Source organism: Triturus cristatus, chromosome 4_2 (assembly GCF_964204655.1).
Source record: "Triturus cristatus chromosome 4_2, aTriCri1.1, whole genome shotgun sequence".
Lineage (NCBI taxonomy): Eukaryota > Metazoa > Chordata > Amphibia > Caudata > Salamandridae > Triturus > Triturus cristatus.
In genome coordinates this window covers 301,813,226-301,832,592 of record NC_140586.1, presented here as the reverse complement: position 1 = coordinate 301,832,592, position 19,367 = coordinate 301,813,226, and the positions used below count along the sequence as shown (strand labels likewise).

Below are 19,367 nucleotides of genomic sequence, written 5' to 3'. Positions count from 1 at the left end.
CAAGGCTAAGCACATGGAACGCAATGCCCTTGTATTTGGTGGTCTGGTTGGATGACAGCTCTAGGGCTCCAGACAGACCATCGCATAAGCTCTACACCTTTGGCACAGTTCGATTGGAACAGTGATTTTATTATATAAATGGCCTCTGTGCTACATTCGGCAGAGGAGCACTTCTGCTGGGATTGTCCTAGAACACCATGCACTGTGACGGAGATGCAGCCCTGCTGACTCTGACCTCTATCCTGCAAAAGACGATAGCCTGCTCTACACCAGATCGGCCTCCTGGCACGTCATACCTAGGTATGGGGGGGATTGGGCTATCCCAAAGGAACTGGCAGAAGGTAATCCCACTATGCTCTTGATAGTATAGGTAGTATTAGATAGGAGTATAATGACATAGTAATGCTATCATGGTTGAACTGTTTATCTTTTACACCAGTCTTGTAATGCTGGTTATAATGCTTTGTTTAATTTGTTTAATAATTGCAGCTCATGTTTTCTATGCAAAAATACCATTCTTTCAATAAATGTTTAAATAGCAATATTCATATATTTCTTGTGTTTACATTGGGCGTGCAAAAGTAACAACAAAAGGGTAGATCTGTTTACATTATTCCCTTGGGGAATAGAGAGATATCATCTTTGAGGTTGCAGATACCATCTGGTTAGGGATTCAGATGGGTCACTTTGAGCTAGCTAGGAATTTGGACAACATTTTTTGATGATATGTTTGAACTGAGTTCCCATATTTTGAAGTTTATGTTGTCCGGATACACAGTCCTACTTAATTTGTAGGAACCGTATAACAATATAAGGACACCTCCACCAAACAAAGAAGCACTTACTTCATATAATTAAGGGACAGTTTCCTTGTTTGGTGGAGATTCAACTCTTTGTCTGTAGTCGCATCATCTGCTCTATACGAGGATTCATTTTGGCACTGATTTCTATTTGAAGATGTGTCAAGGAACAATTACATTGCCAAAATTACACATACACAAGGTCACAGGAACCATTACTTAATGGGCATTTACGCAGCTATAGTGTAGAATATGCACTAGGCAAAACCAAATGTTAAAGTGACGCTATAATTATGTGTGATAAAAAGATTTTTCTTTCTTTTTTAAACTTTGAAATTCTCTGACAAAACTAAAGGTTAAAGTAAGATGTGATAAAAATGTTTTTGTTTAACAAAAACCTTAGAAATTCACTGAAAAAAAACAAAGGTTAAAGTGATGTTATAGTGGGGTGAATATGTCAGTGACAACGTTAACGTTGTGAACTAAAAAAACAAAAAAATTGCCAGTTATACTTAGTAGAGCTCACTATAACTTGCACTCCTGTTATGCGCTGCTTATGACCTCACATATTACATCACTCATGAAATGTTCTATGACATCAGTTATGACATTACTAATGACATCTCAAATAACATCATTGATAACCACTTATATCTGAAGCTAGAAATGTGTGTGTATTTCACGGCATAGAGCAGGATGCTCCAAAAGGGTGTGAAGCAGAGTGGGCAAGGACTGCCTAGAACCCTTTACATGAACCCTAGCAAATGAACATGTGAATTAAAGAGGTACAGTGCTCTAGTCACCCTAGAACATCTCAGAGAACCCCAAAAAGGCTATGATATGTGGGGGTGGGGGTCTGAAAATGAGCAATGCACCACAGGATGAGCTATGGTAAAAAGCTGGCTAACTGTGTACCTAGTTCTGAATGAGGGCTTAGTAAGGTAATGGAGTAGAGAAATCCAAGGGCAGAAAAGCTCCAGCAAAAGAGACTCCCTCCCATGTATGGAAAAAGCACATGTAGGTGTATCGAAGACTGGTGTAAGTGCAATAACAGTGAGAATAAAATAAATTAGCTAGAAGACGGTACCTTTGACATTGAGTACTTGAACAGCTATAAAAAACAATTAAAGCAAAGTACATATAAATCTAGCCCTTGTACAATTTCTTTAAAGGTATGACACTTCAATTTTTGTGTACAAATTAACACCAAGGGGTAGTTCCTTTCTCTTATAAATGATTAATTTGTTCCTGAATATAAATCCTTGTCATCTAAACTGTTAATTTGTTACAATTATTATTTATGAAGGATGTTGATGACGTGTTTCAGTATCACTTATTTAACAGCCTCTTCAGGACATATGTCACCACATATTCAATGATTTGATTCTTATTACATAACATACTTATATTGTGTGCTGCACTATTAATCATAGTATGGAATTTGCATACAATTAGGTTAGTTGTCCACTCCCATCAATTATCAATTATCTCATATCTCATACTCATTTATGAGCCACATTTTGGTTTAAACCAAAATATTTCCTAAGGATGAAGTCTAGTAGAATTAATTTCAGCTTTCCTAAGTAGGCTACATATTGTGCTCCTTTGAAGTTGACCACATACATTACCCACAGTGTATTACCTCACATTGCACACATATTAAAAGATACAATTGGTTGAGGATTTTAACTGTGTAACTGCCAGTGGGTTAGGTGAAAGGTAAACCCTGTGAATCATTAAGTCTATCAAAGTTTCCTGCAGCTTGTTTTAGAGGAAGGAAGTACAAAGTTTTTTTTTTTTTAAAGAATTGTATTTCCCAAAGTGGAACCATCATGTTGCATTATAATTTGAAAGAAAGTACATCATAAACATCCATAGCTTACCTTTAGTCATCAATTGTCTGGCCAAAATGGCAATTTATTATAAGATGTAATTTTATCAAAGGGACAAAACAACTGAAATCTACCAAATTGCAGAGAATATCCATAATTAGGAACATTTATGTTTGAAGGCAGCCAAACTTTTATCAGGGTCTATATTGTTTCTGCTTAACTGGGCTCCCAAAAAGAAGAACTGGCCACTAGTAATCTCACAAAGGAGTATGTCTCCTACAAATATTAAAATGGAGCCTGTGAATCACCAGTGGTTAAACATATCCCAGGCATATCAGAGGATTAAAATCGCAAGCTTAGAGTTGCCGTTGTGGAATGCTGAATGAATAAGAAAAGCGGGTCCGCATTCACAGATTCCTTGTGTTTTAAAACACAATATGGTCAAAGTCCAGCTTTTAACAGTGTCTATTTTCCAGCGCAGTTGAGCCCCCAAACAGAAAACAGAATGCCTGTCATTTATTTCAAGGAAAAGGTCTCCTGCAAATATTAAAATGAGCTTGTGAATGCCTAAGGTTTACCGTGCACCAGACATCACAGAGTGGTTGAAGATCACAGGCTTACCATTTCTATCATGGGGTACTGCATGAATTGGGCAAGGGGGTTCATATCCCCATAATTTGTGTGCTATATACAGCAATATGGCCAATATGTGGGAGGGATGTGTCCTGTAATATTAAAACTCAGCATGAGAATCATATTGAAGCAGTGATATTTTGTATCTATCAAACATGTCAGATATGGGTATTGCTTACAGCTTTTAGCTTTACTGTATAAAAGAGAGTATACCTAGAAGGCTCCCTATTTAAAGTGTATATTTAATATAACTGAATGGGTACTATATTTAAAAAATGAATACATAATTTGACTCATTATATAGGGATAACCACTTAGTTGGAAAAACAATATGTCTAATGTAAGATAAGAATTGTTTGTAAATCCTCATTGGGTGTAAAATCCAAAACTGTACTAATCCATGGTCCAAGAGGTACCATGTTTTTCTAATAACTTATTTGATTATTACATATGGCATCACAATAAAATATAGAAATTATAATTACATACAAGTATTTATACAATAAATTCATAAAACATCTGTTGCATGCATGACATATATGGATGATGTCATTATTGAAAATAGTGATGAATAAATGGCTATTGTCATAATCCTGGCTCAACTTTGATACTACTTGAATTGTACCATCACAATTCACTGTAAGATTTAGTGTAAAATTTGCCAATGAACTCACAACAAATAAATTACAGAATCAGTCAGCAAATATTTATGTGATACTTATTAGACTGATCACTCTCAAGGGTTGGAAGTAGGGCATACATTTTCTGGTAACAGAGACACGCTACGGTATGCATATTTACTCATATTCAGATATGGTGCTACTGCCATATCATTTGCAATTCTATCAATTAAAGATCGTCATATGTATCATAGCTAACTGAATACCAGTAATTAATTTCAGTACAGTATATATAGCAAGATTGTAAGTCATTATATTGTTCATGTCATTTACGCTATTTAGATCTATTGTAGCTGGCTGTAATTTCTGTATGTATCTTGCCTCCATTCTGGTCAGTTTGGTTTCTCTCTTCCCACCACTGGGAGTCATGCTCTACTGTGGCTAATACATTCTAGTTAATGTCAATCAGAGAGTTTCTTTTCTGAATATTGGTTCACTATGGAGCACGGGAGACTGACAACTAATTAGTGATCTAGGTTGGCTAATTCTTGACTCAACTTCTAATATTGTCATACCCTCTACGTCTTGTTACAAGGGCATGGAATACCATAGATCACATTTTTAGCAATGCAATTGGAAAAATTGTACTGTTTTATAGCAATATTATTCATAGTGACTTACTTAGTATTGTTTGTGAATTTGCATACTGTGTATTGTCTGCACCTTAAAAGTCTTGAGTCTGGGTAGTCCTAGAATTTCCAAAATTGTCTTTTTCCTGGTAATCTGGCTAATCTCAAGAAGTAATCTCAAATATCTTTTCCCTTCTTAAAGGCATATAAAAATGTCTGTAGATGCTAATTCTGTTTAATCAGTCCTTCAATGTTATTAGATATAGGGCTGTAAGTAATCACACGTGTGAGAGGAGTATTATTTCCACTACCCTTGCACTGTAACAGGGACTCATATGGAGTAAACCATGCTCTCTTCATGGAGTATTTTAACATTTTCATCAAGAACCCCATTCCATTTCTTTACTACATATGGTCTAAGGTTCAGCATTGTCAAAGTATTTGTCTTTCCTGGTACAATTTATCTTGATGGGTAGACATTCACCATAAGTAAGTTCTCCTTGAATATCCTAGGATGCAAACTGCTAAAAGGCAATAATGTGTACCTGTCTGTCAGTTTAGTATGCAGACTAGTATTTAGGATCCAATCATTGTTGATAAGCCCCACATCAAAAAACGAATGCACGAGTTGTTAAATTGAATGCCAAATTTGAGTTCCATTGACCTATTATTCAACCAATTATGGAAACTTTTGAGAGATTCTGGAAAACATTTCCAAGTTAGAAAAACAGATGTTCTACAACTGGTTGAATAAAAGGTAAATGGATCTCAAATTTACTATTTTCTTTAACAGCTTACTAATTCAACAATTATGGTGCCCTACGTTTTAGTCTGTGTGCCTCACTGATAGGCAGGACCACATTGTTAAATTTTGCCAGTTTTCTCCCTCTGACCAAAAGGGATATTACATTATAGTCAATTACTCCACATTAGGAGAAATTGTTAAAGGAAAGACAAATATTTTGGCAATGCTAAGACTCTATCAGCTGGGGTACCCACAATAAATAGTAAAAAATAATCCATGAAGAGAGCACAGTTTACTCCACTTGAGTCCCTGTTGCAATGCAAGGATAGGGAGGATAAGATTCCTCTCGCATTTGGACCCACTTATAGCCAAATAGCTAATAATATTAAGACATTGATTAAAAAGAACTAGAACTGGAATCAAAACCATTCAATCTACTGATACCTTCATATGCCTTTTAGAAAAGAAAGAATCTGCCTGATTCCTTGGTGAGCGCAAAAGACCATTCTGGAAATGCGAGGAATACCCAGACACAATGGACATTTCATGTTCAGACAAAACAATGTATGTGAAGCCACAAACAAAACAAAGGACGTAACTATCAATACTGTTACTATAGAGCAGAACAAAGTTTCCAACTACAATACTAAAAACATGATCTATGGTATTACATGCCCTTGTGTATAGACAGAGATCTGTGTGGCAACACAGGGCGTTACAACAGTAATAATTCAACACAGATCAAAGTTAGGTGTCAGATTACCGGTGTCCCATGGCAAACAAATACTCAGAAAAGAAACACTCCCAAAGGCATTAACTGAACTGTATAAGCCAATAGAATATGACTACAGTAGAGGGAACACAGCCTCCAAACTGGCTAGAATGGAGTCAGAATACTTGGAAATATTGCAGACAGCTACAATAGGTATAAATGGAGTAGATTATTACAGACTGTATTGACTTGCTTACTCGATATATATATATAGTGTACTGATCCTTATGACTGGTATTCAGTTAGTTATCGGGCATAAAGTTGTCTTTAAGAATTCATACTGTAGGGGAGGAGCTTAGCGCGTGATCAAGATGGCCGCGTGAGCCTAGAGCTCCCGAGACCCTCGCTCCCTCCGGCAGCTATCCTGTCTATTATCCTGCTTTTGATGCCCGGAATATTGGAGAGGAGCCGTTGCTGAGGCGAGAACCGTTGTCCGGATCGAAATCGCCCACCGGAGACCGAAGTTGTACTGCCTGGAAGTTTGTGGCCTACTCCCCGGAAGGTGCCCGGGACTTGCGTTGGCACAGTGCCCGTGCGCTAGTTGAACAACAGCGGCCACGCGAGGGGCGAGTCGTCGGAAGGAAGGTGTTCTCACTTTCACTTTCGCTTTCCTGTCTCCACCGCTCCCGGTCTGGACGTGGGTAGCGCCAGTCACTGGCTGCATGGTTGTCTACTCTGTATGGGCAAAGAGATTGTCCCCGCGGCAGATAGCGATGTCGACTAAATCGGACGCCGAAAAACAGAAGCCCAAAAGTAGCAGGCGGGGAGGCTACACCCAGACTAACAACATGGACCGCTATGCCCACCAGAAGGGGTCACCGGGCGGATCGGGACAGACACTGGAGGCCTTGAAGGACGTGTCGCACCCCCCCCGCGGAACCAACCCTGCAAGATATCATGGGGGCCATCGAGGGGATGAAGTCCTCTATCGGACAACAATTCGAGACCCTGGCGCATAAAGTGGATGCCATATCGATCGACGTCAATCTGATTCGGGCAGACCTGGGGAAAACTAATGAGCGGGTTCAGTCCTTGGACCTCAAGACTGCAGGCCTCCTGGGCGACGTCTCCGGCCTTCAGCTGGAAGTCCGTACCTTGCGGACTGCAAATGATCACTTTGCCCGACGGTTGGAAAAGTTCGAGGGCCGCGCAAGGCGCAATAACGTGCGCATTATTGGGGTCCCGGAAAATTCGGAGGAACAGTCTGTGGACCTGTTTGTGGAGGACCTGGTGGTGAACCATCTGGCGCCCAAAGGCCTTAGTAAGTTCTTTACTGTTGAAAGGGCCCACAGAGTTCCTGGCGGGAGGCCCAAGGTGGGGGCCCCTCCGAGGCCAATTGTCGCCAGGATCTTTAACTTCAGGGACCGGGATGCCATTCTGCAAGCATCACGGGTGTCCGGCCCAACGCTATTCCAGAACACCACTGTAAGTTTCTATCCGGACTTTACCCAGATGGTACAGAAGCAACGACAAGGCTTCCTGGCGGTCAAGAGAAGGCTACGAGAGATGGGACTGAAATATGCCATGCTCTTCCCGGCCAGGTTGCGTGTGGTGTTCGAAGAGCGGACTTTCTTTTTTGAATCACCAGACATGGTCGGAGATTGGCTGGACGCATTGCCCCAAAGACGGACTAACGTGGAACGCTCCGGTGGGGCAGACGGTGGCGGCGATGAACAATGAGCCTGGACTTAAGTACCAGATCTCCGGTTCCCCCGGGAGGGTGACAGTCCGGGGGGTGGCGGGGGCAGTATGGGAGCTTTTTCCTCCTCTGGGTTTCTTTTTGTAGATTAGTCTTTGTATGGGGCGACAGGCACACTGCAAGTTGGGGGGCATTTTAGAGCTTACGCAGGGGTGCAGGGTGGGGGGTGGATTGGGGTTGTTGTTGGGGTTGTTGTTGTTTTTGGTTATGCAAGGCGTAAGGATGCAAGCTTCTGTGACTCTAGTGCGGTTCCACGCGGAGGGGGGTGGTCTCCTTACATGTTGGGATGGGGGGTAGGGGCTTAAAAATACTCAGTTGGAATGTAAATGGCTTGGGGGATCGTATTAAGCATGGGATTGTCCTGCAATTCCTGAAGCGATGTGCCCCTGATATTGTCTTATCGCAAGAGACGCACTTGATTGGTAACATGTGCTATGCACTCAATAGGAAAGGCTACAAGTTTGTTGCACACTCCGGGTTTTCCTCGGGGTCTAGAGGGGCTGGAATACTCATCAGGTCCTCCCTGCCCTTCGAGGTTGACTCCACTACTGTTGACGATAGGGGACGCTTTGCGGCTGTAGCGGGGAGATGGGAGGGCAGGACGCTGGTCCTGGTGTCGGTTTATGTCCCTCCTGCACTGCAACCTTCCACACTTGCGGACTTAGAGAGGACTTTGTTGGATCTCCCAGAGGGAATGTTGGTGGTGGGTGGCGACTTTAATGCGGTAGGCTCCGGATTGCTTGACAGACACCCGCCAAGGAGCTCGGGGGGGGCTCAGAAATGGCTTCCAGACTTTGTAGATACCCTTGGACTGGTTGATTGCTGGAGACTACTGCATCCCACACAGCGGCAATACACTTTCCATTCCGGGGTGCATGGCAGTCTCTCCAGAATTGATTATGTGCTTACCCTAGCTGCACACGCCTCCTTTGTCTCTGATGCCAGGCACATGGCACAGGGTATTTCTGACCATTCGCCGGTGTGGATCTGTATGGATGTTGGTAGAGGAATGGGGGGTAGGGTGGCCCCAATTAACCCGTGGTATCTCAGGGACCCTATGACTCGTAGTGCGGTGCTGAAGGCGATCGATCGTTACTTCCAGGAGAATCTCGGCTCGGTCGCGTCGGCTGTGTCTCTGTGGGAAGCGTTCAAAACAGTGCTTAGGGGAGAGGCCCTCTCCTTGATAGTAGCGGCCAAGCGTCGGCGAGACGCGGAGGTCGCCCAGATTGAGGCGGAGATCGCGGAATTGGAGCTGTCATTGGAGGGGGAGGTTACGGCGGCGGCGCTGCACAATTTGACCCTTAAGCAGTCGGAGTACAAGGCCCTTGTGACGGACGCGGCCAAAGCCTTGAGTAGGGAACAGCGGGGCCGTCTGTACGACGTCGGGGACAAGGCCGGGAAATTAATCGCGTGGCTGGATAAAAAGGAGCGGGTCAATCGTGTTGTGCCGGACCTCGTGACGGAAGATGGCGTCGTTGTCGCGGAGCCGGATGGCATAGTCCAGTGCTTTGCGGATTACTTCCACACGGTCTATGCCTCCGTGTCGGACAGGCCGGTGGGGGATTCGTGTGAACTCCTGCGTGATCTTGCTCTGCCTTGCCTTTCCGACATAGATAGGGACGATCTTGATGGCGATATCACAGTCGACGAAATCGCGGGGGCTATCCGTTCGTTGCGTTCGGGCAAGGCCTCGGGCCCGAATGGCCTGCCAATTGAGTTCTACAAACTTCGGCCAGATAAGATCGCCCCGCATTTGCGAGCTATGTTCGTGGAGGCGCGGGAGACGGGATGCCTCCCACGCGACCAGCGCCTGGCAACAATCGTGGTCATACATAAAGATGGTAAGCCCAGGAACAGGTGCAGCTCATATAGGCCGATCTCGCTCCTTAATGCCGAGCCGAAGATCCTCGCTAAAATCCTCGCTAACCGTTTGGTCAGGGTGATCGGTGATCTGATCCACCCTGAGCAATCCGGATTCATCCCGCGTCGTAACACCGCGTTGAACCTTAGGCGCATCCACGGAGTGATCGCAAGGGTGGGGACGATGCGGGAGCCGGCCATTGTGGCAGCGCTCGACGCAACGATGGCTTTCGATACGGTAGAGTGGGAATACCTGTGGGCTGCGCTTGCGAAATTCGGCTTTGGACCCGGATTTATGGGCTGGGTGAGACTATTATATGAAGAGCCTCTCGCTAAAGTCGCTGTCAACGGTAGGGCGTCCCGCCCTTTCGGGTTGGGGAGAGGTACCAGGCAGGGCTGTCCTCTGTCGCCGCTGTTGTTTGCCCTTGCTCTCGAGCCGCTGGCGGCCTGGATACGATGGCACCCGGAGGTGAGGGGGCTTCGCTGGTCACCTGACCACGAGGACCGCATCTCCCTCTATGCCGACGATATCCTGCTTTATCTCGCTTCACCCCGGAAGTCCCTCATAGTTGTCTGCGACATTTTGACTTCCTTCGGGAGGAACTCGGGACTAACCATTAACTGGGGGAAGTCATATCTGTATGCCTTGTGTGGAGACGTCCCGGTTCCCCCGCGGAATTGCCCGATACAGATCGCCCGGGAGGGTTTCATGTATCTTGGGATTTATATCTCCACCGACCCAAAGGTATGGTATGAGAGGAACCTGGTCCCTCCGCTGACGCGCTTGCGGCGAGATGTAGCGGGCTGGCGGCGGCTGCCGCTCTCCCTCCTTGGCCGCGCTGTGCTATTTAAAATGATGTCTCTTCCCCGCTTTCTCTATGTCCTGCAGAACACCCAGGAGCTGGTTCCGGCCAGCTACTTTCGGGAGGTCGAGAGTCTCCAGCGCTCGCTGCTGTGGGACGGCCGTCCGCGTATAGCGATAGCAAAACTAACTCTTCCTTGGTACGATGGGGGTATCGCGCTTCCCGACATCAGAAGATACTATTGGGCCTCCCAGCTGAGTGCGATCAACCATGGAGTCTACGGCCCGGCGCTTAGCCCTGGCTTTGCTATGGACCGGTGGTTGCTGCGTGGGGGTGGCTACTATAGAGCACTTTACTCGAGGCCCCCGGCTGGGTCCCTCACGGGGCCGACCGGGGTGGCGGTGAATGTGTGGAAGACAGTCACGAACTCGTTGGGCTGGAAAGATAGGCTCACCCTCGCCACTCCGTTGTATGACTCAGATATGCTGGGGAAACTTTGGCACTCTAAGGGATTCGAGAAATGGGATCTGATTGGCATCTCCAGGGTGGGCGACCTGCTGGCCAAGGGGCGGATTAAGTCGTTTGACGAACTACGGACGGAATATGCGCTGGAGGGCACGGAATATTTCCGGTACGCGCAGGTGCGCCATGCGCTGCGGTCGGTGCTCGTTGAGGGGGAAAGGGTGCCCGAGACCTCTCCCTTGGAGGACCGGGTCCTGGACGGCCATATGCCGGAGAGCACAATCTCCCTAATTTACAAAAAGCTTGTGAATGTCCGGACCGACCTCCTCATGGGGGTTCGGGATCAGTGGACTAGGGACGGCCTTGAGCTGGACGATGAAGATTGGCAATACGCCGTCTCCTCTCCTAAGGAGGTCGCGATCCCCGCCAGACTACGGCTGGTCCAGCTTAAGATACTGCACAGAGTCTACGTCACTGGGCCCCGGCTGGTTCATATGGGCTTTTCCGAGGATGGGTTATGCAAGAGGGGCTGCGGGATGGTGGGCACTTTTCTACATATCATATGGGAGTGTGGTGTGATTGCGGACTTTTGGAAGCGGATTCATGTGGTGATGCAGGAGGTCACGGGCATAGTACTGCACCCAGAGGCGCGGCGCTGTCTTTTGAATGTGTGGGGTCCTACGGACTATGACGCAGCGCAGACTCAATGGGTGACACTAGGCAATATGGTGGCTAAGCGAGATATAGCACGACTGTGGGGATCCCATAACCCGCCCACCCTGGATGCATGGAAGGACAACATGGACTGGAGCATGTTTAGGGAGAAAACGGTGTATAGTGCACGGGGGAGGCCTAAGAAATGGCATAAGGTATGGGGAAGTTGGAACCAATATAGGGGAGACATATGTCTGCCTCCTGCCATTGAACCGCCAGAGGAGCAACTCTCCCCCTAGCCTCACTTCCGACTTGGGTTCTTCTGATGCACCTCCGTTAGAATGTTAGTGCCTCTGCTCTCCCTCATCCTCCCGACCGGTGGCTTTGATTTGATGTTTGGAAATGGGGCCGCGCCCCCGCTGGAAACTGGCACGAATTTGTAGTGTATACTGCCTTGCTTGTTGTGTTTATTGTAGGTAGTTTTCAAAAATGAGACCTTTGTCATTCTCCTGCATTAGAGCTATGGAGGACTTCACGTGTTGACTGGTTAGCTGCCGAACCTCCGGGATGTCGGCTGAATAGCTGTGTACCTGATTTATGCGAATAAAGGTTTAAAAAAAAAAAAAAAAGAATTCATACTGTAAACTGTATCATCACTGTATCAATATAATGACTGTTTGACTATGTATCCAGTAGTGTGCACCTTTTTCCAGGATATATGTGCCCTACTCCAACTCTTGAACCTGTTCGATCTAATCAGTAGGTCATAGATATTTGGATACTGATTCTGTAACATATTTTGTTACATATTTGTTGTGCTTTCATTGGTACATTTTGCTCTAAATGATGCAGTAAATTCTGAAGATGTAATTCAAGCAGCATCGAAGTTGGACCAGGCTTTTGTTTACAATAATGATACAGTCTGGGTATGTCATCAAAGTGCCACATGTTGTGTGAGATTTATAATATAAGCACTTATATGTATCTGAATCTATACTTTCTGAATTATAGTGTGATGCTGTATGTAATAATAAAATTGTGTTGTTGGAAAAAACATGGAATCTGTTGGTTGAAGGAGTAACATGGGGGTAAACAAACAATTCTCATCCTACGTTAGATACAACATCATTTTTCTAATCAGGCGGTGTTCCCTATATAATGAGCTAAATTATTAATTTATTTTTTCAATATGGTGGCAAGTCAGATATACTCAATATCCATTTTGAATATGGACCCTTCTCATTGTACACTCCTTTATACAGCATAACTATTAGTCAGCAGTAATACTCAGAGCTAGTATGGACAATATATACAAAACATCACCGCTTCAATATGGTGCTCGTTCTGAGTTTTAATATCACAACACATCCCTTCAACGTATGACAGCATTGCAACTTAAGGCACAAGGATCATGTGGATGCAAACCAACTCATCTAATTAATGCTGTCCACTATGGCCTTAATTATGATTCTGGTGGTCTAAGGACCACCAGACTCGAGGGGGCACAGCGGTGGCAGTCTCTCAACCGCCCTTTTACAATAAGGGCTGTGGGCTCGCCATTGCCCCGCTGCAGCCACCAGAGAGCGGCCGTTCCCTGTCGGTGTTGCAGCACTCAGGAGGCAGTAATATGCTTGGTGGGACCAACTTAGTCCCACCAAGCATATTACAAGTTTCCTCTCTGCCACAGTTTTCATGGTAGTTCCACCGCCATGAAAACAGTGGCGAAGAGAAAACAAAGGGGGCACTGGTGCCTCAAGCCCTGTGGATGCACACAGAGGGGCACATAGAGAGGCACAACAAGTGCATGCACAATATTTCCTTCATGGCATGGACTTTACAGTCCATGTTGTACAGGAACTGTTTTTGGCATTCCCATGGCGGTGCCCATTTTCAGGGCACCGCCATGGGAATGTCAAAAACAAAGCCAGCCAGACAGGAGGAAACTCCTATTCTCCTGAGATTTCTGACTACCACTTTGGGAGTGTGGCGGCAGGGCGAACCCGGCGTTGCAACGCCAAAGTCGTAGTCAGGCCCTATGATGGTAATGGTAATCCTGCATTCTTCATTCACTATGTGATGTCTGGTGCACAAATGTACATTCTTAGGACGCATTCTTTTCCCCCGCTGGGAATCACAATGCGTACGTTACAACGACCGCGTTGCGATTCCGCATACCATTACTCCGCAAGTTGGAACAACGACTTGCGGAGGGGGGGGGGGCGCTGGATGTTGGAATAGTATAATTTACCATTGCAACTCCAGTCTGTGCGGACAATAGGGAAGGTGTTGGATTTTACATCCAACACCTCCCCCCCCTCTCCGCAAGTCGTTGTTCCGACTTGTGGCGCAATGGTATGCGGAATCACAACGCGGTCGTTGTAATGACCGCGTTGTGATTCCCTGCGGGGAAAAAGATTTGTGGTAAACGTTGTTTACCCTGGTGCACGGCTTAACACTAAACTTTAGGTACTCACAAGGCACTTTTAATAATGGTAGATGTTTTCCCCTAAATAAATGATCGATTTTGGGGTTTTTCAGGCGCTCATCTCTACTTGTATACAGACCTTGTTGAAAGTTGAGCATTGCCATATTGGGTTTTAAAACAAAGGGAATCCGTGAATAAGGGGCCTGATCGTCTTACTCACCCAGCATGCTACAGTGGTAATGATAAGCTTGTTATTTTATTTCTCTGATATGATTGGTATATGTTTCACTCCTGGAAATCTACATATTTGTAGGAGACATACTCTTTGTGACAAATGACCGATGAGCAGTTGTATTTCCTGGGAGATAATTCATTCATAAAGAACATAAAGCCTGTTAAAGCTCATACTGCCTCCAAAAGAACTTGGTAAGGAGACATAAATATTCGTATTAGAATAGGCTCAACACTCATGCAGATATACGTTTTTTGTCCATTTCATGAAATTCGCTCTTATCATAAGGTTCCATATGATAACTACATGTAAGGTATGGATTTTTATGTTATACTTCCATGCCAATTATGAAGTAACATGATGGTTCTTATGTAATTCATGATTAAAACTATCAGGCAACATGGATAGATCTCCTGGTCTTCATGTGGGTTTTCCGTTGGCTTAGTCCACAGACTATCACATAGTTAAATGCTCCAATCGATTGTATCTTTTCAATGAGTATGCAATGTGATGTAATTATAGATAATGCACTGTAAATTTTGGGTAATGTACCTGGGCTCACATAGCCCACTTAGGGCCCGATTACGAGTTTTGGCAGTGCAGGGTCAGGCGGTACTCCGCCACTGCGCCCCTGCACCGCCGAGACTCGTCGCCGCCCATCAGATTAAAAGGTATTTGTAGTCTTGCGGGCGGCATGGTGTTCCCAGGGCAGTGCCTCTTTTCTAGGCCAAGGAGCCTGTGAAAAAGGCACCGCAATAGAAATGCCTCACAAGGTTCCTGCATGGCATGGCCACGAAATTCTATGCCATGCAGGAACATTTGTGCATGCAAACAGGGGGGGCACCCTGAAGGGACCCCTTTGTTTCCTCTACTCCAAAGTTTACATGGAGGAGGAACAGCCATGTAAAGTCTGAAGGAGAGGAAACTCGTATTTGGCGGGACCACGGCAGTCCCGTCCAACATATTGCGGCCTCTGACAGCCATGCCACCTCCAGGAAATGGCATTTCCCTGGAGGCGTAGGCAGTCCCAGGGCAGTCTGACTGCCCAACTCGTAATGGGGCGGTCGGCCCATCGGTGCGGCAGTGGCTAGACAGCTGCGCCACGAGAGTTTGGCGGTCCTCAGACTACAAGACTCATAATCAGGACCTTAAGTAGGCTCGAATGTGTTCTGACAGCCTTTCCCCTCTGGCATCAATTTTGCGTTAACAAAAATAAAGCATATAAATGAGCATGAGATAATTGATTAGAATGGACAATTAACGGACTCATGCTCAGAGTTCATTTTATGGTCCAGACTGTAGTATATAGTAAAAGTGTGTTATATAATAAAAATCGACTCATCAACTATATGGTGACTATAGATGAACATATAAATGTTGTTAGGTAAACAAAAATGTGGTTCTTGTATATGTCTTGAGGAGGCTGTTAGAGAAGTGAAGTCGAAATTCTATTGACACCATGAAGAAATCAATTGGAGTAAGCCTGCCAACTTTGCCCTGACTAATATATATTTCAATATTTCCTTTATTACAAGCAAAACCTCAACCTTTCTCCTTGTTCATTTTGTACACACCGGCCTACTGCCTACAAGGAGGCTGTGGCAATGTTTCCTATCCCTTTCAACAGGAACAAGAATAGTGTCTTGGACCATACATGCATGAGCGCTAACCCTCCGATGATGACAACATCGCGGTCCTCATTGCCACTTGAACTGTAGGCTTCTGTTTTCCTGTCTTGCAAATCTCACATCCTGATGTTCATTTTGAGGGCATTGCTTCTGCTCTAGCATATGAAACTAGAAATGGAAGTATCTGAGTGTGACTTTTCAGATGCTGCTCAGCTTGATTCTGAACTACCTCCTTATTTCTTCAAACTCCCATCAACGGTAGCCACATCTGAAATCTGATGAGGACTTTCTTTGCATGTGGAAAACAGGCCTATGCCTGGCTGCCAAAGGGATAGTCAGATTCAGACGATCATGAGGGAAAATTTAATAAATAAATATTTTTCCCTCATCATCATCTGTCGAAATCCCCTCCAACCGGCCCCACTGCTCTTGTCTGCATGGGACGGGCCGCGGCTGCATGGTTCTTTAGAAAATGTTGATTTTGATATGGAACTGGAAGAGAATGGTTTAATGATTTTCGATGAATCACCACACTCTGGCTTTCACACATCCCATCTGTTGTTGTTTACTGTGTGTCTCATGTACGTCTGCATCTGAAGCACACGCTATGCGGGTTTCATGTGAAATAAAGCATGTCATGTCAGGTAAGATAATTGGGACTGAATACTGCCACACTTACTTCTTAGTCTTCTTCTCACTGTTGTCTGCCACATGGTAGCCAGGCTTGCACCTGTATCGGCAGATGGAGCCCACATCATGGGGGCCCTGGTAGCAGCTGACCTGCAGGGGCTTGGCATTGGCGATGGGTGGCGGGGCACCACATTCGAGCTTGCAGTAGGCTTCTGGGAGGGACCAGAGTCCATCTTCCAAACATGTCAACCACTGGCTTGTCCCTGTGACAGAGAAAAAGAAAGTCACAACACAGGGATGTCATTTGTAGATCAGTTAGAAAAACAAGAAGTTGATAGTTGCAAGGAAGTAATATTACCACTGGGGGACAGAGTTCATGTGAAATTGGAACACCTGGTTAATTAAGGTATTTAATTTAAACACCCCTCGAACGTGGGATTAAGGAGCAGTGTTTGAATTACTGAAGTGGAATGTGTTGATATTCTGTGCAGTCAGCTGAATCTATAGGCCCATTAACAGTGACATGGAGTAGTCATCTAGGAAGTTTATGGAAATGTAGCCTGGTCTGCAAAAATAGGTGTTCTGTTGTCTTTTGTAACAGTAGAGATAAGTGACTTGGAAATGTGGTTCCTTACACCCACCATACAGCAACTCCTATTACTCAAGCTATGAATAGATAATATTAGTAGATGTGGAAGAGGATATTGTGAATAAGTGAGTCATCATTCATGTCCAAGAATGTTGATCTGTTTCTAGTCACTGGCATCAACAATCCAGCTGTGGAAGGATGGAATGAGGAGAACTTCGCCTTCACCACATACTTGGGGTATTCTAAGGTTCATGTATTGTGTTCTCCTGGTGCAGGTTCAGTTACATATAATGCACTGCGAGGGACAAAGGGTTTCATCTGGCTCTGTGTTGCATCTTTCAAAAATGTGTATGAGCACAGTTGTGACCTTCCAAAAGGCATGTGCATCCTTGATTCTATGTGTTAAGAGTGCAGCTCCAAGATGCCACTGGCTTCTGGCAAATGCGCACAAGGACTTCGGTGCGCATGTACACAAGTCATAAAGTATTGTCTTGCCTCAAGCCAGCATCATAGGATAGTGAATATATCTTTGACACAGCACACAGCTCTCCTCGGGTACAGTTTTGATGACTGGTAAACTACCTAAAAGTGACAGCAGTCTTAGACCTCTGAGAAAATGAATAAAAAAGTATTATTCTGAGAAATCAAGACGTTTTTTATGAATGATGCCCAGGGTTAGGTGGGTTGGTTCTTTGACAACTCTCAAACTCCAGGCTCATTAAAACAAAAGTTTACTGATGTTAACAAACAATGGAAGAGAATAAAAACAAATAATGCTAAGGGGTTTTAATCAATCAATCAACAATTTGTAGAGCGCTGCTTATCACCTGTGAGGGTATTCAGGCGATGGGGTAAGGAGGTGCTTCTGGTAGTTGTCAGTCAAACATCCAGGTTTTTAGGTCATCTCTAAACATCTGTAGGGTGGATGCAGACCGGAGGTGGAGTGGGTGGGCATTCTAGGTCTTGGCTTTTTACGCCCCCGGGGCACTTTGGTATTACAGAAGGGGGCGCAGATGCTTGTGCGCCCCCTTCAGTAATACGGAAAGCGCTGGCGCACATAATGCACCAGCTCTACCTTCAGAGGGTGTTCCCTCATTTGCATCAGGGCATGCACTTTGCAAACAAGGGAATTTCTTTGCCTCTTCACCTGCGCCATATTACAGGCATGGGTGCAGAGGCAAAGAAGCTCTCAGAGGGCGCACTGTGAGGGGGCAGAGAGGGTCCTATGGACAACCCAGACATCCCCTTGCTGGCGGGTGCCGCCTGCACTGTGAAATCATGGAGCGGCTGCAAGCAGTTGCTCCGTGTTTTACACATAAATGTGCTGCCCCAAGGGCAACAGGAGTGCGCGGCTGCCCTGTGGGCGGCACATTTACTGCAATAGGGCGCATTTTCATTGTCTGCACCTTTTAAAAGGTGTGCCCGGTGCAAACAATGAAAATGCAAATACGGCCCCTTGTAGGAGAAGGTGATGATCCCTCCACGCCTTACCTAGCAAAGGACAAGTGGGTAGCATAATAATTACTTCCGTGCACAAGGGTGGGGGTAGTAGGTGTCATTTTCCTTATGAGGCAACGAGTTTACTAATTAAATCACCGTTTTACCGCAGGATGAGGTTGGTGTCCCCCCCAAAACCACACTCACTTTGCCTAGGGGTGAGGGGAGGCGCTTCAAAATTTTGAAAAGCAGGTCACCCACTTACTCATGGCCTGCCCAAAGTTGAGGACTACAGAGGAGCAGGTCACCTGGCATCCGCCCACACGTCTTGTTAGCTATGGAAGTTGGGAGTGCCATGCCATTAGGAAGCCTCTCCCTTTTCGGCTTGATGTCCCTGCACGGTCATGGAGATCCCTGGAGATTTGGTATATTTTTATAAAGTGGTGCCAGGGATACATCATGCCATCTATTTTACAAGTTTGAGTGATTTGATTGCACAAACTGCAATGGTCATCAAATTCTCTCAAAGCCTATCAATGATCTTATTATGTAGTTCGCTACCCATATACAAAAAGCACTGGTTTGGAAGCCCAAATTTCACAGAGTTTATGTCATAGCCATGAAACATTTGTCTTAAGTCCATATTTTATAGAAATTATACAATTCCTGTAAAATATGCATTTGGTCTCATGGAAGGCTTTGTCTCAATCTGATTTCCTTCTCTCTAACTAATTAGGTTCTAAGCATGACCCAATGACTGCCCAAATCACATGCTTAGTTTTACCACTATCTATTATTTGATCAGAATTTCATTCATGAGAAGTGAACAAAGACTGAGCCTTCCATTTGTAATCAGGGCCCATAGTTATGTGTTCCTTGCAGCTAAAAGGGACTTTGTGACAGGGAAAATGCTCCGG

The 19,367-nt window shown here is 45.1% G+C and overlaps 1 protein-coding gene across 1 annotated transcript in view; it reads right to left on the bottom strand.

Annotated features, from left to right (window-relative positions):
• PAPPA2 (pappalysin 2) overlaps positions 1–19,367 on the bottom strand; it is a 687,952-nt gene that overhangs the window by 165,966 nt on the left and 502,619 nt on the right. The window contains exon 16 of the mRNA XM_085601602.1: positions 16,474–16,687. Within this exon, the coding sequence (XP_085457728.1) occupies positions 16,474–16,687 (214 nt within the window). The remainder of the gene's footprint in view (positions 1–16,473; positions 16,688–19,367) is intronic.